Source organism: Branchiostoma belcheri, unplaced genomic scaffold (genome assembly GCF_001625305.1).
Source record: "Branchiostoma belcheri isolate BF01 breed outbred unplaced genomic scaffold, Haploidv18h27 scaffold105, whole genome shotgun sequence".
Lineage (NCBI taxonomy): Eukaryota > Metazoa > Chordata > Leptocardii > Amphioxiformes > Branchiostomatidae > Branchiostoma > Branchiostoma belcheri.
The window spans coordinates 1,034,496-1,057,656 of NW_017802436.1; the positions used below are offsets into that span (position 1 = coordinate 1,034,496).

A 23,161-nucleotide genomic window follows, 5' to 3' on the forward strand; every position below is an offset into this window, starting at 1 on the left:
CGCATGTTCGTTTGTACCTACATGTTGGCTTTACTCGACTCCGGCCATACCAATATTGCCTGCTACAAGGCCGAAGAAAATGAATTGTCTAGAAAAGGTATACACTCCTAGTTGGTATTATGGTTGTACTAAATTTGTTTCTAGGGTGTTCATTAATAAGTTACTGGGTGGTATTGTGGTCACTATAAAAGGAGGGCAGGGCCGGTCTACTATTACATAACCAGTGAAGGCCGGTGCCTTATGTAACCACATGTAAAGGTCACTCTTAGTTGCCATGTGTTAAAAAATTGTAATTAATATATATTGTTAGCTATATATAGGATATCGGCAGCGTGTTTGGTCCAGTGGTTAGCAAGACTGTTTTTTGTGTAGTTTTGTGTAGTGTTGCCCTGGTACGAATTCCACCGTGGTAAAGGTGATTGATGGGGTATGTCTAAATACCAGTCTTGGAAAATTTCTTGTGTGACAGCTTAGTCGGTTAACCAATGGTGTGACTTCAGGTCACTGACCTGTTTTTAGGTCAGGAAGACATTGCAGCTCATGCATCCCGGAATGAATTACATATTTCCAGATGCTCATTTATGAATGCCAGACTATATACATCATCCGTAAATGATTTCATCAGGTTGGTAAACGAATGAATAGCAAAGTTCTTTGATCACAACCATTTATTTTTACGAGCCGACGTTTCGATGACCGTCTGTCATCTTCATCAGGGCAATTCTGACTGGTTTACTGTGCACTGACGCTAGATGTTACTTAGTGCAATAGGCCTTGTTACATCCAATATTTTTTTATACATCATTGATTTATTGCCTGTCCTAAAGCCGTGCTGTGGAAGACTGCCTCACTACGACACCATCTATAAATTTGGGGATACATCTCCTGTCCGACGCCATGTCAACATTTACATCTTGAGTGCGGAGGGTCCGAAATTCTCGCCATTCTTTTATGAAATTTAATAATTATGACGAGGCAACAGTGAATACTTTAAATTTACTGCCTAGATCATAAGATATTGTACAACTGTGTAGCTTTAGTAACCTTCATCACCTAAGGTGTGAGCAGACATTACGGAAACATTGACAGAGAAAAAATTATATGACGGTATACAAGGCCTCACCATCTCAGCTTGTTGGTTCTCGGACATTTAAGACAACATGAAATGAGAGGGCTAGGGAGAAAACTAGAATATGACTGTATTTAGAACATAAAACTGAGTCTACCGAGGCATCAACCAGGTCCTCAGACTTTGCTTTCATTAGGTTTTTCCAGTTAACCATATTTAAAAAAAAAATAAAATCCGAGAACCAACAAATCAAATTGGTGTGGCCCAAGGAATCCTCATTATTCTATATTGAGGCAAATGGACATAATATTTTTATATTGAAGAGGTATCCATTGCCAACTGTACGTGTGAAATTAAGCGTTCTATATTCGCCCTTGAGTGCAGGACTTGAGCCGAGGATTTAAACCCTAACATAAACATGATCGGCCGTGCCAGCGGCATAACTAAAGACCAGACATCAGACACTATTTAAATACAAATGTCCCAAACTTAGCCGGCTAGCGTATAGCCCGACCGTATATATAGGTCAGGCCATGTTGATTTGATTATATGGATGACATCCCCTGGGAACCCCAAAACTAATGCGAGCGTGCGAATAAAAAAAAAAGTTTGGCAAAAAAAAAGTTGGTTTCATTATTAAATCTACGTGGTCATGAAGGTTGAACAAATATCACAAGAGCATGGCATGGCGAATAATCTATTCTTCAAATTCATTTCTTTACATTTTCTTTTTTTTCGTTTCAGTTTGGCACTCTACAACATTGATATCGTTTTCCGATTTTTTATTTTGCATTTAATGGTATATATTTGGTCATTTGGCAGCTGTTTTGTACGATTTACAGTATGGTTGAAATTTTTTTTTTGTAAACGGCCCAAAATTCATGCGCGCGCGGATGCCATCCATTGGCAACATTGATATCGTTTTCCAATTTTTTTTTTCAACTTTAATACGGTATATATTTGCTCATTTTGCGACTGTTTTGTACGATTTACAGTATGGTGAAATTTTTTTTGTAAACGGCCGAAAATTCATGCGCGCGCCAATGTCATCCATATAATCGAATCAACATGGCCTCAGCGTACGTTACAGTAGATCGGGGGTGAAATCTCTTGAATGCCCGGCGTGCGGCGAATGCCCGCCCCGCTATGGGGACTAATCTGGGCCAATTGCACCCTTTGTTTCCCCAAGGCAACCTTCAAGCAGATGCTGTGAGGATCTTCGTGAGGGTGAGCGATCAATTTACAACAATATACCACTTTATAAGAGGGCTTGATTTAGTTGATGTTGAGTACGTTGTATTTTACTAATTGTTAATGTACTGTGTATTTGTTGTATGTATTTTTATGTGTATCCAGGATTACCTAAAAAGCAGGCCGAAATGGCCTAAGATGTAATTACTGGTAAAACTGACAACTTTAAGAGGCAGCCTCAGGAAAGACTGAGATTAGAAAAACTGATGGTAAACAGTTTTAAATGTAGCTACAGCCTTACCATTAATGTTGTGCTACTAATAGCTTTTCCGTTGCGGACAAATCACTTATGCAATCCAACGTACGCATCACCAATTGTAACGGTAAGCATTGCCTTTCTATAAGACAGCTTCAATATTGTATTAGTCCGTTTGCATTTTCTTGATCCACTAAGACCCCCCCCCCCCTTGCTCGTAAAGCATACATTTTTTCAATGCACATTTTACTTTTTATCTAGCATAACTATATAAAAGCTAGTCCGTGCCAAACATTATGGTGAATGTATCGCCTGATGGGCAAATATAGTGGGCAGAGACATGTCAGTGTCTGTGTGTACCAGGCGTCTGTGACATCTAACGCTAAGTGCTCGGGTGAAATGATCATAGGACCCAATACTACATTTCTCAAGTTTTAACGTTGCCTTGCAAATGTGCTTTTCAATGTGTTGCGGGGGGGATCCAAACTGTTTCCATGAAAATAGAACTGGCGATGGCAGTCGGCTCGTTGGCAAGTATATTTGGCATAGTATAACGGGCGAAAAGGAATGGCAGCTATGCCAATCTGGTAACGCTTCGCTTAGACCCACTCCTGTAGCGAACAAGACAAAGTATCGGTCACAAGAGGTACCCCTGAACACTTCATGGTGCTTGAACATCACTTGGACTTCATCCTATTCTATTCTATTCCAACCTTGGAAGAGTGTACTTTTTATTTTTCTGAGTTTGTTTTTGAAAAGCATCAAGGATACAACGTTCTTCCTATAAGATTTGGGTTATGCCGAGTTGGAGCGTCTTGTCCACAGTAAGTCATCAATGGTTTGTTTGTTGACGTGTAAAATTTAATCCTTGAGTGTGTTATTGAATTGTGGGATGTAGATTAGGTTATTTTGTTGATATGGCCTGGATTGTTGAAGATCTTTCTTCTTCTTCTCCTTACGTGCACTACCTCAATTAGCTGAGGGCTCTGGCACAGTGGGGGGTGGGGTATTGGATTGGGTGGCCGCTCTTATGTTATGTTCCATACGTATGTTTGTTGTAGTCTGTTAAAGGCGCATTTAGATAGTGGGAAATGTGATAATATCCAAGTACACGTTTATAATGGAAGCCGCTGGCAACTTGACTAAGCACTGGAATGAATTCAAACTAGCGTTCTGGTGTAGTGGTAAGTGGCCCACTTTCAGATCTGAAGTTTCAGATTTCGAATCCTAACTACTGGAACGTCCTTAAGTCGGAAGGGTGACGTGTCAAAAAGCAGTCCAGGAATTTCGTAGCTACGTATACATTGCAACAGTAGAAACTTGTAATAACGTATGTTTTGTTTTTACAATACTAAACTTGATTGAGAGCTAGCCGTATAGGCTTACATGTATACCAAGCAGCGTTTTTTTTTGCTGTGTGGAAATCCTGCAAGGACTTTCACTCCACGTACTTCCAATTCCGCTGTCCTATGTATGTCCTACCGCATGTCCAGGCACATTCTGCACATATAGAGGACATTTTCAGCGGTCCGGGGAATACCAAAGGCTTATCCTCCATTTATCGTGCATGTCCAATGTGTAGCAAGGTAAATGGGTCCCGTGCATTTACACCTAAAAGACGTTATGAAAGTACCCACCACACGTATTGAAGAGTCCTTCCCAGTGTAAGAGTGCAGATCAAAACATAAAGCCATGTAAAATGCTTATTCAGGGCGTCAAAGCTGAATTTTCAGAGTCATGCTTGATACTGGGTGGGTACAGTGCACAGTAGCTGTTCTACTCAAAATCGCTAGTTGACGCTTTGACCTGAAGAACGTGGGAGGTTGGGACAAAGAGACGTGATTTAGATGATGAAAATCCTATTTCTGTTTGTGTCGTCGTTGACCTTGAGGTTCTCAGACAGAAACGTTTTATAAAAAGAACAATTACATGGTATCGCCGTTTAGTCATGTAAAGCTGGCATGACCAGTTCAAAATGTTGTGGTCATCCTTTGTGGCCAGCGGGGTGAATTCTAACAAATCACATCCGGGCTCTTGGGAATTCCTGGTTCTGCTCTGATCGGAAGGGCGTCAAGGTCAAAGAAAGACATAAACACGAGGATCTTGTGATGTTGGAGGTCATCCTGACCTTCCTCAACCTTGACCGGACCAGGAGTTAGAAGGTCAAACACTCTATCCAAACAACTCATCTTAATAAGTAAAGCTCGATTCGAGGGCTTCAGAAGATAAGACTTCACTTCTCTGTCCTTTCTTTGACGACAAATTTGCCAGTTTATTGCAGTTCCATTGCTCTTACGACATTTCCCATCTTACGGCGTTTGTACTGAAATTAGCCCATGGTAACAGTCATTACCATGACTTTCTCCACTGTAAATTGTTGTTAGGTTATCTGTGGAATAATGTGTGCGCTATTTTTATTTCTTTATTTACGGAAAAGCAAACACTGGTCAAAATTGTATCCCTCTCTAAACCATAGGGCATTTTTGCACTACAAGCTGTATGTCCAAGATATGCGATTTTGCTCATGCGCTTCAACCAAAAGCAATTTTCATCAAACACAAAAGGAGCTGAATAATATAATACTTTGCTACGGTTTGCTACTAAGTGAAATGTGTTATGAAAGAAAACAATTGAGAGAGACAGAGAGCACTGTTAAATGGATAGCACGGGTTTAACGAAAAAAAAAAGCATCCTTATTTCTTAACCTACTAAAATGGTTCAGATACGTCGATGAAGGTTTGACATCAAGGCAATACAATAAGTCCCTCAGTCACTGACGAAATCTAATGGATACTAGCTGAAACGTATGACCGTTTCCAAAACCATATCCAGTTGCTTGAGTAACTGCTTTTTGGCGTAAGATGGTTCAGGTTCACATAGACCAAACCGCCTGTAGTTGAGACATCAACCGTGGCAATGACTTTGTCAGTCATCGCGAGTCATCTTGAACTTCTCAACATGTGAGTCCTATTTTTGGAAACCAGTTTACGAAGGTCTGTCTGACCATTGTTTCTACTCAGAAGACAGGAGAAATCATCCTTCTTTTTTTTACTTACTAAGATGGTTCAGGTTCACATAGAACAAACCGCCTGTAGTTGAGACATCAGCCGTGGCAATGACTTTGTCAGTCATCGCGAGTCATCTTGAACTTCTCAACATGTGAGTCCTATTTTTGGAAACCAGTTTACGAAGGTCTGTCTGACCATTGTTTCTACTCAGAAGACAGGAGAAATCCTCCTTCTTTTTTTTACTTACTAAGATGGTTCAGGTTCACATAGACCAAACCGCCTGTAGTTGAGACATCAACCGTGGCAATGACTTTGTCAGTCATCGCAACTCAACTTGAACTTCTTAACATGTGAGTCCTATTTTTGGAAACTAGTTTACGAAAAGATCTGTCTAACCATTGTTTCTGCTCTGAGTCAGACAACGGGGCTGTTTTTTGTTGGGTCTACCATTGGGGATAACCTTGACCCCGGGGTCGATTTTGGGACAAGCACGCGTGTATTTGTCGGCAATGTTGGGGTTCGACTTGCTATTTTTGGAAGTCCGACTGGGGTTGGTTTCAGCCAAGTGTGCCATTATCGGTGTTAACTCTCTCCACATGGTGCCTCCACATGCACGTCTGGCGATCCGCGGCGGTAAATTACGTCCTGACAGCTACATATACTGGCTACTGAGATGGTAACTTACAATAGGACCAACGTACCAACCACTAAGTGTTTAATACTAGCCCAAAAAGAAAAGAACAAAAAGTCATACCTTCAAATATCAGTGTTATTAACCAAGAATTAAGGTAAAAACTCGTATTTCGTAGTTCTTAGACAGTTCGATAGATTGCAGTTCTTGTGATAGATCGTAGATAGACTCACTGTCACCAAGCACAGTTGAGGCGTAATCACTAGAAGTTTCAAACAACTCATTCAATTAGATGTACAAAGGTGGTGCCTCCACATGCACGTCTGGAGCTCTGTGGCTGTAAATTACATCCTGACAGCTACATACTGGCTACTGAGATGGTAGCTTTCAATAGGACCAAGTCTGTCTTACTATCATTATAGTAGCTATGATGGCATTGCTTCTTAAAGAATAAAAGTATTTTTGTTTAGCACGTCTGGCGCTCTGCAGCTGTAAATTACGTCCTGACAGTTACTGGCTACTGGTACAAGATACAAGATGACTTTATTAGTTTTCGAAGTGTGTATCTATGACAATCACTCGTGATCTTTATTTGCAAATGGATACAGATTCATGTACAGATATAGATTCACTACAGATATACAGATACAGACTTTCCGAGTAGGATGACCGCGTCGTCCCTACACCTGAGTGAGGGTTACAGTTGACACGGAGGCCTTCGCGTGGATTTGTTTAAGGTGGATAACAGGTTGCGAATCTGAGACCAACTCACTTGGGCATCCGTCTTTATATCGAGGGAGATATGTAGTGTGTATAACACTGAATTAAAATCGAATTTACATGTACAAAAAATCTCAATTAAATAAAAAAACAGTTGCAATGGCTAACTATGCTTTTGAAAATAGAATCAGTTGTATAATGTAGGCGGCTATTGATATATACAAATAAATTAAAATTTCATGTCCGACAAAGTCACAACAAAAGACAGATTGGTACAATATATGTACAGTGCTGATTCCATGCCAAGTCCATGTTTGTTGAGCAATTTGATCATATACGGTATACCAGAGTTCTGGTATCTTTTTGTTATATGTGTTAGCGCATGAATACTGCTGGATACCACTGAACCCTACAACCGCACGAATGCCTTTGTCGGAAATAGACCAGAAAAATGCAAAATATTTACACAGGTCTTCCATATTGATTTTATCATTTTTCTAGAACAATTCCCACAACACTTCCTTTAACAAACAAAAATATGTTTACTACTACAAAACGGAGACCTTGCTTATACCATATACGGGTTATCGCGGTCCAAAACCAAAGTCCACCGTTCCACTTAGAGACATTCTTGAGGCCACTCGAATGTTGATAGGTTAGTTGTTGAACCCAGCGCCTGGAGTACGTAACTCTGTAGTGCTTGGAGCTATTCTTATGGCTTTGTTTGACGCGTCTGTGACAGGAGTACTTGGACTAAGGAACTACAGCAACACAACATTGGCCAAGACTAGCACGTTTGCTGCAACGTGACTGAACAAGACTGGGAGTAGCGTGGACGTACACGTGGTAGGTCGATGAAGGTTTACATCCAGGTAATAAGATGTGCCAAAAAGCAGTTACTGAAGCAACTGGATATGATTTTGGAAACGGTCAGACGGATACTAGCTGAAACGTCTGACCGTTTGGACCCAAAATCATATCCAGTTCCTTTTTGGCGTATATATACACGCGGTAGGTTCTTCTGGCTCTCCTAGTGTCTTTGTCTTGACCTTTACCTAACCCGCTAACCTTCCTTAAGACTTCAGTACCAATGTGAATCCGCCTTATAATTGATCTACATTACTTATTCCATCAAAGGGGGCTTTTCTTTTTCTGTTTTCTTATTTGTTAATTGTTACGCTGTAAAAATAGCTGGACCTTGAGTAGTTAATTCTAATGTCTACATTGTTGAATTGTGAAATGTAGTTGCAGTTGTCGTTGTTTAGGTGAAGTTTAATTGTCCTGGATGTTTCTATTTTGCTTGATGCAAGCTTATTTTTTCTTAAACAAACTTTTTAACTATGCTTGATCGTTTGTCCCGTTGGTCATTTGTCGAAGAATGACGTTGAAGGAGTAATGTCTCACATCCTGTCACCCCGCAAAGATGTTCAACAAGTTTGAGTCTGCCCTTCCTCCTTTGTGTTGAATTCCTTATGCCCTTCCTCCAGTGAAGCACCGTTCTCTTCTGCTGAAAACCTTTTCCAGTATCCTTCCTCCCCATAGATTACGTAGATACCCCCACGTAAACGCTTGGACAGAAAGATCTGGCCAATGATGCTTACAACATATACATCGGCTTCTGACGGGTACCACACAAGTATACAAATGCGATTTTACTCCCCTGGCAAGGGCCATTTTGTAATAGTTGATACGGGCTCCAACTTCTTTCTTCTGTTTAAAAACTGCATGTATCTAAAACAGTTGTAATTGTATAAAAGTATTCTTTTTCATTGGTAGATTGTTCCTCACGTAATGCAGACTGGGAAACTGTAGATTTTTGGCTCCTAGCATCTTTTGTTCAAACTGCAGGTGTACTTATATCCTACAAAGTCTGGCGTACAGTTGCTGTGTTGATGACATCACTGTGTCTTGATCTAAGTCAACATAGTTTAACAACCACTTTCTCACTCAGCCAAAGGCAATTGGCCTCAATGGAAACCGTTACGGTCAGCTAATCTCCAGGCAGATCTTTCGGTGGGGTAAAACAGTATCAAATTGGCCAGCCTGTATCCATTTGCCAGACTGAATCTTTTTTGGCTAATGGACACTCCTCTGGCCAATGGACACTGCCTTACCACCGTATGGCCTGTTTGGGGATTAGCCGTAAGCCTGTGTCACCGACCCTAACTTTTTTACTAGGAAGAAAAGTTAAATGTTTAAAGTTAAAACTTTTGGTCCAAAATTTTAACTTTAAACAGGTAACTACCAATGCAGATGAACTTTCATGATAGTATAAGAAAAGTTAAACTTTGTTTGACTCCTTCTCTGTTTAGCATTCGCAGTGGCCTACGTGCAAAAAGCGGCCTCACACCTGTCCAAAGGTTGGTCTGGCAGGGCCGAGGTGACCTCAGGTGCGATAAGGCAGGTGCCACAGGTGATAACGTGGCGACAGAGAGATAATGTTAAAAACAAGGGCACCTGGCACTTGCATACCTGCATACCTTGCCAATCCCACTTCTGAGACCATTTTACTTTGTACGTCAGGATAAGACAGATTCATTGCATTTCCATGGTTTTATTCTACGTATGGTTAGTAGGGTACAAAGCGTGTAATTGCTCAATGCAGTCCAGATGGCAAAGAGATGGAATCTCAGATCTCAGCTTCACTTGGTGGCTTGCTTCTGAATATGCATAATGGCTTTACTATTACAATGGTAGGGGGTGTTAGCGATATTCGTACTTCGTGTAACATATACCATCTTCGGGTTAGTAGGCTTTTGGCCTGTGGGTTCCGATCTTCGCTCTAGCTTGTGCTGGAGATGTACATGATATTGCCCCAGTTCCTATCCAGTCGGTTTTTAAACTCATTGACTGTCTTATCTTCAACCACTGTTGGTGGCAAGGAATTCCAGTGCTTCGCAGTTCTAACACTGAACGACTGTCCATCTGACCCTATTGTTAGCTAGTGGTACTTTGAGGTTGTACGTGTGCCCTCTTGTTGAGCTATCAGCTGATGTTACTTAAAAAAAGGTCTTCAGTTTTGGAGTGTAGGGATTTGTTCGTATCTGCTGATTTTTCTCTAAGTCTTATTTTTGGTCTAGTCAGCGCTGGACGGCATCTTAAAGCTTTCTCGACAATTCATATGAGGCTTCGGAATAACCAATAGTCGGTCATATACGCCACCAGCCAGACAATCATTCTCTCGTCCGTTCTCGCATTGATGTTCCTGATGAGAGCCATTGACAGTAGCGTAGATGTTGACCTTACACCGACCTTACAATGAACGCATTAGCTACCTGTAAACAGGCTGGACGCGTAAATAAATAATTGGGGACTATGGCCTATACTCTGACTGTCCGAAATCATAGCCATCGAGATGACCTGGTATGTGAGAGACCTGCCGGCCAAAATCCATGTTATTAGAAAAGTTTATTACAAATCCTTGCCTGGAGGCTAATTGCAAATTACAAAACATAAAAAACAATGAAATAGAGTATAAAATAACTAAATTCCACATGATAAAGGTAGCTGTCCAGAACTATATGTCTAAAGCTATGTCTGAAGGGTTTGACTTCTCTTCTGTAAACCATGGAAGACGTAATGTCCCACCTTTTCCAAAATTTGTGGTTTTTAGGAAGTTTAAAAGAATAGTTTTTTCTTGGTCTGTAAGTTTAGAGAAATTGGGATAAATTGTAGAAGTTTGAATAGTCATTAGTGCCAGATAGACTGGTTTCTAGGCAGGTGTAATCTGTGTCTTGGCCGGAGCACAGATGCTCTTATATAATGGTCTTTGTTGACAGGCTTTCAGCCAGTAGCCGAGACTGCAATGTCACTACAATGACGTGTGGACTTTGCACCTGTGTAAAAGCTGGCACAATTTCAAATATTTCACGTACGTTGATCACTGAGATATTTTGCCTTGTTGTACGTATGGCGTCTTAGTTTCTCCATCAAGACTGCACGTTTCTAATAGTGTGGTGCCCAGTTTAGGCCCCTTTTCTGAAATGATGTTACGTTTTCATTCTATTACACAGAAGCGCATAATTAGCAGCATAATATGCTGTACTCCCACATTTACCTGTTGAACCAACAAGGAGTTGGAGTTCATAAAAATCATTACAAATTTCAGATTTTCACAGAGACTTGAAGACTGTTTCTCAAAGATACACAAACTCCTCCCAAGCTAAGGGCCTTAAGATAACACCTATCACTTCTCTCCATCTTGTCATCATAAGACATATCCATTCTATGGGAACTCTATCCATGACTGCATCAGACTACAGAGACACTGATGTTGCCTCAGTAGGGACTGATATGACCCAGTTGGTGTTTGGAGTCTGCTAGGCAACAAACATAGCCACCGATTGAACGGCGACTCTAGCTGTTACAAGACTTGATTAAAGAGGCAGAATTTCCTTTACATTTACTTCTCCAAACACTGCATTATCGCCGTTCCATCAGGATATCACCTCCCCACCCCCACAAGCGGTACTGTTGCCCACCAGGTCCTTCGCTACCACTTCAGCGTTATTTGTTGAAGGGGAGGATACTTCAGACATTAAACATAATTTGTCATTCCATGAATCGCTTGGAGAGTTGTTTAGAGGTGTATCTACTGGAGACTTAACCACATATCCGCCGCTTGACATTTACTTTCTGAATTAAGTTTCTTTTGATAAAGAAATTAAAAGTCCTCTCTACTTCAGGATCAAATATAGAAATTCCAATTTCAACCATCAATCATTTTCTTTATAGACCTCTTCTAGTGGACCTTGAATCACGGTTTAAGCCATTAACATACTAACACGTTTTCACTGTCACTGTTTTACTAGAGTGCTTTTAAAGGGGTGTAAATAAATTATGAAATCGAATGAGACCGCACAAGTGCCTTTGACGTTGGGCTCTACACACCATTCTTGCTCCGTATGTTAATAGGTGTGTACTGTAAATTACGTCACTGTTAGCTTGTCTCTTTTGCTTTTATGGTTCGAGGTTTCAAAAATAGATCAAAGACCTTCCCTTGTATCTAAGGCTGAAAATGTGTTCTTATTGCTTCATTAAGCTAGATTAAGACTGGATCATTATCAACCATTAGTGTGATGAGGATTCATTCAACGTCATATTTCTTTAAGCGCCGGTTTTTAAGTTGCGGTAAACACGCAAATACCAGTTTATTGCCATGGTAACGTGAACAACAACTTATTTTTTGGCCGAATGGGCTTCCCGGATATAAATGAACGTCATCTTTCTTTAAGCGCCGGGTTTTGAGTTGCGGTAAACGCGTTAAGACCAGTGATTGACAGGAGTGTACGACGTGTCATAACCTGACAGAGTCATCTCCGGAGACACCTGTCCTGTCTTACTTACCCGTCACTCACACTCAACCTCTTCACCTGAACAAACATCTCTCCAGAAAAAAACCTTGTTGACGAAGGTAAGAGAACCACATGGCGCTATTTGTACGTGTCACGCCACCGTCTCTCCCTGCGACAACAGCTATTGTCCCGACTTTGGTCCACATTTGCTGAGAATTGTTTGCCTACCTTGTCGGTAATAATGGCATTTGTCCGTACGTATACTTTGGAAAGGGTAGTTCCTTTGGCCGGGCTTCTGAAAGGTCGTCAAGCTTGCGGTCGATCGAGTACCGTCTACCAAAAGCTCATAGTCATACTGTAGTCAGCAGAATATCATGATTTTGCTTTAGTCATACCATAATGTCGATTTTGTAAGAAAATAAGAAATTGGACAGATATTACATGGATCCCAATGTACATGGTAGCACATCGCGAAGTCCTGTGATAGATCTGCACTGTAATGTGATAGTGGGTGATACTATGAAGTACACGTGCATATTATACTAGTAGATACCACTTACTGAAACCTTACTTACTAGCTGCTTCTAAACTCTCAGGTACACTCAGCGAAATAACTTTCAATGGACATTACCATCGAGACATATGGATCAGAATGTGCATGGTAGCATATCACGACAACCTGTTACAGATCCGCACTGTTAAGGCACCGGGTGCTACTCTAAGGTACACGTGTATAGTTGATACCACTTACTAATACAAAACCCTACTTACTACCAGCAAGTGCACGTGCACACTCAGTGAAATGGCTTGCAATTATTGTATATAGCCATCAAGACCTAAGGACAGGCCACCAAAAAGTACCTCCATGCCCTTGTGCTGTCCCTGCACCTGTATTAGACAGCTACTACTTACCTTAATGACTTTTCTATGACCCTCTTTGAACATTAACAAAATCTGTAAAAAGACTTCAAGCACTATTTCAAAAAGCTGTTGATGTGCATGACGTCAATGACAATGACGAAGCACACTAACCTGAGGTTCATATGTTCATTTTATCTTGTCTCTGCTACTCAATAAGTGCCATCATCTACAGATTATGACCCTTCTGAAGTGCAAGAGACCATCAAGAAGTTCGTGGCAATTTATCAAAGGACTTCAAGAGGAGTTGAGGTGAATTAAGCTAACGACATGTGTCGACATGAGTGTGGGGTCTTGTGGCGTAACGGCAGAGCATTCGGCTCAGGACCTGGGTTCGAATCCAACCTTGTGCCCTTGGCTAAGGTTAACATGAGTATGCCAGAATGATAATTATCATGATCATGGGCATGAACAGAAAAACAAAACAAAAAGAAATTTTAAGCAGTCGTCCCCATGTTCTCCAAATGACTTAAGGGCATTTCACCAACACGTTGCCTGCTTATTAGCACAGTAGACAATAGTGTTGTCTCTGTAAACGTTTGTACATCGATCAGCTTGTCAAGGAAGCAAACAATATTTTTGCAGAGTTGTCCGGTTTGGTTGACCACAAATTCTTTTCCTCTAAAGTGCCTTTGTAGAAGTGTCGTAGATATACCACAGCGTGATCTAACGGGAAACTGTGGTTTTGGTGAAGGGGGATTCGGCCATATATATCGGGGTGGTCTCTAGAATAACGCCTACGCACAAAAAAGACATCAAGTTAGGAATATTGTGCCACAAACATCTTTAAACGTATCTTGAAAGGTAATCCCTGTTGGTTGAAATCATTACAAAGCAAGTTTAAACTGAGTTGTACAGTCGAAAATTTGGGTGAGTCAAATTTGCTGTGTTGGTAATTAGTTTAAACTTGCTTCATAATCTTTTATTCTCGCGTTGTTTGATAACTGACTTCACATAAATCAAGCCAGTGAAGCCGTTAACGTTGTGTAATGTGTGTCTCGTGGTCTAAAAATATCCCTAACCTTACCATTAATTTTGGTTAATTTCTCTGACAGTTTGGACTTTGATGATTAGTCCACGCCCGTTTAACAAACTATCCAGCTGTACAATTCCTTATCGTTTTGTGGCGGACTTTTTTTCAGCATCTGAATGTGTGCGTATAGACTTGATAACCTACTTCCAATGCAGAATGTGGGACTATTCATTATCCACTGCCTTCAAACATGAAGTCAAACCTCATAATAGCTAGCGTAGTAGTGAAAGTATAAGTTTTTCCAGACAAGTAGTTGTCTGTCTACTATTATTGTATTGTACCGAATAGTGTCTTTGACTGTGAAAGCAATTAGCCTTAGGCATGTTTTTGCAAATTTATATTATTTCAATCCCACAACGAACTAACCCTTGGCTTAACGTCTATTCCCAGCCCTCACAGGTGTAAAGATAAAAGTCTTTTGTCGGCCTGTGTCTTTTTGCCACAGCTGCAGGGCGACTTGTCCTCTTAATCATAACATGTTCCCAAATGACACACAGGAGGGGCTGAGTTATCGTTTGAAGGAAAACACCGGGCTACATTGTGCGTGTTCACGGTCTTTTCAGTCGCCAGGTGGGCGATCGGTGAGCTCCCGAGGATCATGGTAGATTACACGTGGATGTGCCACTGTATAGGGAAGACTCAGTCTTTTCCATGTCTTGTGTCAATATCTAGTAGTCATAGTATCCTTTTGTAAAAGATCAGTGCAATTCAGTACCCCTGTCAATGGTTACTGCGATGCTCTAACTTTTGTTGGAAGTCCAATAAACCAGTCATATGCCACCACACCTAAGCTTTTGAAATAGATAAGCAGACAGAACGTATATAGTGAAATAGTTGAAAACAAGTAATACCTCTTGTAGCTGTATGGCTCTAAATGTTCTCCCTAGAGTGGTATTTTTTTCATTACCGTGACTAACAGGTAGTCCAATTGGACCCTCCATGGCTGTGAAACTCCTCTGGCCAATTATATCCCCTTTTTAGGCCGATTTCTACGATTTATTCAGCCGGCAAAAGGAGTCTGGTGAGACTAGCTAACAGAGGTCATTCCATCCTCGCTCACACGTGCTTGCATTGTTCATTAGTTACAGGAAAACTCCGTTGGGAATGTAGGTCATTCGTTCTTTATCATCACCGCTTTCGTCCTTGAGGTAACCTTCAAATGGCATGCGCATCCCCTCTCTATCAACATCGCCTTATTTGGAAGCAAACAAGGACAAATTTGTCTTTCGATGTCCTTCATGTCATGACAATCCTTTGATTACCTTCTTAGATATAGATTTCATCTACCTGGGTGTCTTTATGGCTTTGTTAAGAACACGTTTTGATTTGCAATCGTTGATCAATACCATTGCCCCAGGACTACAACACATTACCGAAACATGGCGTTTATTAACCACAATGTGGTAATGTTTTTTCTCATGATCATTCAGCATTACTTGTTCATGGTACATACTGCCATTTCCTGTCCTTGATGCTGTTTGTAAATTACGCCTATAATAGAACTTCTCCAGTGATGATCGGTATTGTCTTTTGACACCGAGCATCCTCTGCTTGATGATAACGACTTGTATCATGTTTCCTTTTCAACAACATTCCCCGTTTTCCACGGAATTACACTACTTGTCTTGGGTGTGACTGAGGCATACGTCGGTCTTTAAGTGGTCTTGCCTTTTGGGCTTACACTTACCTACATATAACCATTGCACCTGTGCGTTAAAGGGCGTTACAAATTCAGGTAAGACATTACGTAATCCAAAACAAACGAGAAAAAAATGGATAAATTAAGAGTCTGATGTTGGTATCCACCTAGCTATCACCGTTCTCCATCAACAATGATAGATACCGGATGCTCTCTGAAACGTCCGATTCTTTAGAGAGTTTATAATTTTTTTTATTTATTTCGTATTAAGCACTACCATGTCTGTGACATGTGTCTACAGTATTAGACGTGCTGTCAGTAGCTGTGCGCGCACTTTAGCTGAATATAGAACCATTCTTTGTGTCTTGGTTTGCTCGGTGGGTCCAATAGTCAAAACCGTCAGCAGAAATAGCAGACCTGGGTCAATAGCTATGACACGGCTCGCCGCAAAGTTGACTGTATGACTGTGGTGGTTATCCGCTTTATTGTATCCAGAATGTACGTTTCCGCTTTAGAAAAACGTCTATCTAGGCCGACTTGCCTACTTCGAATCCATACTGCTACTATATATGATAACTGATTTAGACTTAAAATATGTCGTCAAAAACTGTTCTTAAAAATGTTCTAGAATTGAACAGTGAATTCTAATGCTCCTAGCTTAAGTATAGACGTTTACAAGTATAGGAGTACTTTATATGTTGTGGCATGTTTTCTATTTGTAGTCTAAAGCCTTATACGTGGCGCGGTCCAAAGTCCAGTGCTCTAGTGTTCGGTAAAACCTTATGGGGCAAGTGGGTTTGTGGTTTGGGCGACTTGTTGTTGTAAACACCTGCATTAAGCTGCCATATCTTATCTTGACTCAAAAACCAACACAAACAGTCGGTACAATGCCTGTCAATAAAACTCGGCTTCGTCGATAAGTCAATTGTTTGTGGCGGAGTCCGTCCTAGAAGTGTAGCGTCGGTCTAATCGCTCCAGTCTGCCTCTCTCCTCTTTTGTCAATTCTTCTTCATCACCCGTCTGTCTCCAGACGGGACGCCGCATTCCACGCTTTTTTTTAGAGCCAGGTGTGCTGGCAAGAATGCGACGAATGTCTGGCGAAGTATCGGACGATATTGGAAGCTTGGAAAGGCATCTACTACATCGGTTTGTCGTTCTCTTCTTCTGTAGATCCGTCTTCATTACCCCGTCTTTTCTCAGACATCACGCCACATTCCGTACTTTATTTAGACCAATGTGTGGATCAAATGAAAACCGACAAGTTTTCGAGAGTCAGGTGTGCTGACAAGAATGTCTGGCGTAATATCGGACGATACTGAAACCTTGGAAAGGCATCTACTACATCGGTTTGTCCGTCTTCTCTTCTGTCGATCCATCTCCATTAACACGTCTTTTCGCAGACATCACGCCACATTCCGTACTTTATTTAGAACCAGGTGTGGATCAAAAGAAAACCGCCACGTGTGAAGGCGTAATATCGCAGCCGTACTGACGTAAGAAGGGTGTTAGTTTATATCAATTGGTCCTATTAAAGCTGTAGGCGTAGAGAAAGGAGGGCAAACATTCCGACAAGTGGCATGGGCGACCTTCGACGATGCGTGAACTGCCTCGTCACAGGTGTAATTTAATTTCTTCTCCCAGGTTTAGGCGTTGCCTGACTTCAGATTTAATGAGTACAAACATTATTGCAGTTGCTATGGCTAGTGTATGTGGACTATGTAAAGTTTACCAGCGTGTTCTCGTCATTAGAAGTCAACAAAATTAATTTTTCAGGTTCTTGACACACCCACGTACCAAACACCCACCTGCTCTTGGCCACGGCTTTACCATTGAAGCAGGCTGAATTTCAACAGCTGTAAAACTGTATCTGCTATCCATGCAGGAAAGGACCCTGTAGCAGTTATGAAACACTCGGACAAAATGAAGATACTAGTTATGAAAAGTCTACGAAATTGTATTTCGAGTTTTGGACACACCCAAGAAACGAACACCCACATGCTCTAGGCCCAGGGCTTTGCCATTGAAGAAGGCTAAGTTTTTTCAAGTGTATGTAGGAAAGGACCTTGTAGCAGTTGTGCACCACTCGGGACAAAATAAGGTACTTAAAGAAACTTCTAAGAAACGGTCAGGATTCGTGCCAAGGTCAAGCCCCCGATATCCGTCGTCAATGACAGGAACACATGACTGACATATTAAGACATAAAGCGTCAAGTTGTCAGAGACGATGTTAACAGGTACTTGCGGCAAGAGCTACTTGTAAACTATTGTCCATTCCGTCTTGTGGGATCCGCACTGCATCCACGAACACCCAAGGATACTACTGCAGTTTATCTGTTCGGCTTGGTTTCTTGACGAAGATTTAGGGGGAGCCCTACAGCAGTTTATATTAGCCCTGTGAGACCATGATTCGACGCAGATGTCATTGTCAGATCCGAAGAGCTGTCACATTACATCGTACCATCTTGCAATGTTTTTTTTTTTATATATTCCAACATTTCATGACTAGACATGGTGACAGCACACTCAAGTTATATCAACTTATTTTATGCCGCCACCAACACAGGACAATACAATACTCATTTTCACCTGAGCGAAGTGAGGAAAGTCGTGTAAAGTGTCTTTCCCAAGGGCACAAGATTAGTGGCATAGCAGGATTCGAACCCGGAACCTCTTGGTTCCGAGTCGAGCACTCTGCCGCTACGCCATGCGACCCCACATCGTGCAATTTGGTTTTGTTAATATGACTATCATATATAGTATCAGCAAAAGGCTATGCCTACGGCAGAACCGAACGTCCAAATCCAGGACTACACGTTCCTTCAGCTGGACTTTGCACGACACATTTACAACTATCCTATAAATGCTCCCAATCTCCTGTCGTAAAACTATTGTATATCGGATGTGACCGGGCAGTTACACTTAGCTATAGTGCATACGTGTAAGGTTTAATGATTATAAAACGCATGGAATAGGCGATGGCTATCACACCCCCAAATATTTCATTCAAAACTAGGGTGCTCTGCTCACGTCACAAATACGTCATCATACCTAGGTGTGGTAACTTCCAAGCGGAACTTTACCAGACTCGCATTTTTTTCTGCCTCTCTTTAAATAAGCCAAAAATAGGGCGACGTTGCGGTGACAGACCGTAGTTCCGGGCGCATGCGCGCGGCAGCCGGCGTCCTGTGGTGCGCCACGTGTTTGCGGTGTTTGTTTAGTTAATTGTATCCGGAGATAGCAGACACTTGACATTTTGAACCCGGTGGAGGCCCCAGGGACTTGGAGCCCGCAGATAGATAAAGTCAATTGGTTTAAAACGGGAAAGTTGCCAAAGTCGCAAAGTTTTTGAAATTCTTCGGGAGATCTTAAGCAAGCTTTGTTACCATGGTAAAGTGGTATGATACTCTCCTAAGGGTGTGGCCTCACGATAGGGCTGGTTTAGGGCATCTATAACTATACTAGTATTCAGGACGTTCCTGTGACAGTTGTGTAGGTGCCGTACAGCTGTCTTGTAGCGTAAAGACTTTTGCAGATCCTTGGTCTGTAATGTCATAGTCTTACTAAAGTTCTGTTCACATTCGTCGCGCGATTGTAACCTTAAAGCATTCTTGGGATAGTAGTGAATCTGTCTTACAAAGGTTAGCTGTCTTTGTACAGACATGGGCATCTAGGAAACTTCTCGGCGGTTGGTTGTGTACGACTCGATCAAAATCGTACGATGATCCAAGACGCCTGTGACCCCGCCGTTGATATAATAAACTCAGAGCAAAAACAGCCAAACGAAGAAAGTGACCTGCAGAACTTGTCTCTCAGTCACTGACGAAAGCTATTGGATACTAGCTGAAACGTCTGACCGTTTCCAAAATCATATCCAGTAGCTTTTTGGCGTATCTTATTACCTGGATGTCTAGCCTTCAGTACTTTAGACAGAGGGTTTTGAGGAAAGATTTCCGCCATATGGAATCCGACAGGTGCAGGACGTTGGTAGATGTTTGTTGGGGATGACCTACAGAGCTGTGGCGGCAGGAATTCCCGCTATTTCGCCGAAGGAAAGGAGAATTTGTTTGTGCTGTCGGACGTTTAAGTTTGGGGGACACTTTCTCTCAGTTTGTGTACTCGTAACTTTGGCGGAGAATGTAGGGAAGAAACAAACCGCGGTCAGAAAATACTTCGTCTTCATTCAACCATGTTTCAAGTGATAACTTGTGGGGCCGTGTGGCGTAGCCGCAGAGTGCTCGACTCGCAACCAAAAGGTCCCGGGTTCGAGTCCTGACTTGTCACCGATCTTGTGCCCTTAGGAAAGGCACTTTACACGACTTTCCTGACTTAACTCAAGTGAAAATGAGTATTGTCTTGTTCTGTATTCGTCCTCTGCGTTGGTGGCGGCATAAAATAAGTTGATATAACTGTGAGTGTGCCGTCACCACGTCTAGTCATGAAATGTTGGAATACAAAAAAGGAATAACTTATGTATAAGATGTAGAAGACAAGACAAGAGAAGGGCCGACAACAATGATATCATCATCATATCATCAACAAAACTACCCACAACTACTGCAGTCTACGTCCTAGAATATTCCCCCGTCACACCCCTTTAAATTCAGCTAGGACGCCTTTCATATGCCAAATTATACATTAAATAGTATAGAGGGTAACATGTAAGAGGCATTTTGAGATATCCCGTAGCTATATAGCGGCAAAGTGGCCGTAGGTCTTTGTAGGCCCATTTCTTGTTTGTAAAAGAAGGAATTTCTGTTAACAAATATTTTACAGGAAAGTGAAAAACGGTTGTTTGCGTAACGTATCAAAACATGTAAAGAATTGCGCTTTTACCAAAAGAAAACAGAGACAGGATATTTTCTTACATCTCTTATCAAAGGTTATGCTATCAGGGGCATGTATATTGAAGCACGGGGTTTGCATATTATAGTCAGCAACTTTTATAACATAATGGCTAGCAAGTAAATACTTGCTAGCCATTATGTTATAACTTATAGCAAGGCAGCGAACTTGTTAGCACACCATTCTTCCTTCCCTTTAGCTTCCTTCCCTTTAGCTTTTTCTTCCGCATAACACACCAACTTCGCAAGCACGCGGCGCGGCGCGGCGGCAGCTATCTATATCACACCGAACGACTTGTCACTCAATCTTTGCAGATTTCATTGCAGGAGTTGTTTAGTGATGCCCCAAACTGTGCTTGGTGGCAACGAGTTCCAGTCTACGATGGTTCTGGGGAAATACGAGTTTTTGAACACCTCCATTCTTGGTTGATAACTCTGATATTTGAAGGCATGACTGTTTCTTGTTCTTTTCTGGGCTGTCTGGTATCCACGAGTTTCTTAGACTTTCTTTAGTTTTTTAGAAATTAAGACTTAGCGCCTGTATTTTTGAACACTTGAACTTGTAGCTAATCTGTATGTTTCTGTCGTTACTTCTTGAACCCCGCGACCTTGCCCATAAGTCAAATTCCGTGCTTCCTCGTGACGTCTGGGCTTTTTCTTCAAGTGTCGGTTACGCAACGGCGGCGATTTGCGAGATGCTGCTGAGACGATCCATACCGGGTGACCCTTCCGTGACACTCTCTTGAGGACCCTAACGAATGTAGTAAACGAACTTGGAGTGTGACCAAAATTTCGAGCCGGGAAAGACCTTTGGACAGGTGGTCGACCAATCAGATCGCAGCTTGCACGACGTCTTCACGTGATCACCTCCGTCCTTCCCAGAGAGCAAAGTCCTCGTCATTTCGAGTCAGGCTCCCGTCAGCTGGTCGAAAACAACCTCACCTACATTATTTATTGCTGTTTGATATACGTTCTAAAATTGACTTGTAAACGCACTTCTAATGCCTAGTGAAGGATGCTGAATGCCAACGCCCTAGTAACGCCGACATCGCTGTCACAGAAGGTAGGCCGAACTTACGTTCTGTCAAAGCCTGTCTTCCCGACGCTATGACGTCGATGGGATAAAAAAGGCAACTCTGTAAGCAAAGCGAAGCAAAAAAAAAAAGTTCGTAAACGCCGCGAATTCCGGCAGAAGTTCCCGTCGCTGATAACCTCGTGTTTCCGACTCCATGTCGTCGGCGGCAGGGAGGTATGCAAAGCAGCATTCCAGGCACGGAGGACTTGATAAAGCCCGAACAATTAGGGAGTGGGTTAATGTGTTTAGTATGCATGCTCTCTATTCATCCTGTCACTTTGCTATGTGGTAGACAGTTGGCTGAGTATAAAAAGGTTCGCACGACTGTTTGTCAGCGATCCCTATAAAAACTCGCCGGTGCTCGTGCTTCGTTCACTATCGCCTGCCTTCGGCTAGCTGCACGGTACAAGCCCGGACCTCCTCCCGCACAAGACTCTACTCCTTCTGCAGTGACCCACTCGCTTCTACATACAGTAAGTAGACCGTGGACTTTTCCCCCGCCTCTACAGTTTTTATATTTCTTCTTACAAGGGTTTTCTTTGGTCGCGTGTCGGTTTCTCAGTGTGATCTATGATTTTTTTATTTTTTTATTTTGTCTGACTTTCTTTTTTCTCGGTCTTGATATCGGTGTTCCTGTCGGTAGCCTTGGTCTCTAGTCTGCAGTCAGACCGTACACATGTTTGAAATTGGCGTTGCGGTTGTTAGGTGGTATTACACAATGCTGCGTTCAGCATGTGCAGCGAATTTAGCAGCGTTGTCGCGAGACATGATCCCGCGGCCTACTCGTGCTCTGCTGAGCATCTTTGGTGGTATCTTCACGGGCCAAGGCGGCGCGCCGACGCCCCGCTACGGGTCGCCTCCCCTCCGTGCACCGAGGGAGTTGGCAGCACGGCACGGTGGCGGCGCTCACGGGGTCGGCCCGATGGTCACGCCTCGCACTTGTAGACTAAATCTTTTTTTTTTTTAATTTTATATTCCAACATTTCATGACTAGACATGGTGACAGCACATTCAGTTATATCAACTTATTTTATGCCAACGCAGAGGACGAATACAGGGCAAGGCATACTCATGTGTTAAGTGCCTTTCCCAAGGGCACATGATCGGTTGCATGTCAGGACTCGAACCCGGGACCTCTTGGCTTATTCCGAGTCGAGCACGCTGCCGCTACGCCACACGACCCCAGACTAAATCTGGAGCGAAGCTCCTTGATCTGAGCGGTTGTCTAGGTGATGTTCTGTCAGAGAGGTCGCCTTGCGGCTTTCGCTCCACCGCGAAGCTTGATAACACCTTCCTGTTCCACCCGGCGTGGAGCCGCCCCCACCTCGGCCGCAAGGGGAGCCGCGCGCCGCTATTTTCAGGTCGGCCTTGGACGGGGCCGAGCTAGCCTCTACCAGGCTTCGGGAGGCGGCTGGAAAGAGTAGAAATCGGCCAAATATAGAGAACATGCCGGGGGAGTTGGTCTGCTGGGAGAGAACATTTTGCC

At 42.4% G+C, this 23,161-nt stretch overlaps 1 protein-coding gene and 1 pseudogene across 6 annotated transcripts in view; one reads left to right on the forward strand and one right to left on the reverse strand.

Moving 5' to 3' along the window:
• Positions 1-2,272: 2,272 nt before the first annotated feature.
• The window catches only part of LOC109477811 (insulin-like peptide), a 38,528-nt gene continuing 17,639 nt past the window's right edge, over positions 2,273-23,161 (forward strand). Inside the window, exon 1 of one of the 6 annotated variants that reach the window (XM_019779250.1) lies at positions 2,273-2,296. Coding sequence is in view for 3 of the 6 variants with exons in the window: in XM_019779274.1 (XP_019634833.1) it covers positions 22,908-23,036 (129 nt within the window). In the remaining 3 variants the exon portion in view is untranslated. Of the gene's footprint in view, positions 2,297-21,382; positions 21,664-21,763; positions 22,149-22,851; positions 23,037-23,161 lie in introns of those variants that run through there. The other 5 variants (XM_019779226.1, XM_019779265.1, XM_019779235.1 and 2 more) reach the window with 5 other exon arrangements.
• Positions 5,321-10,094, reverse strand: LOC109477327 (annotated as a pseudogene).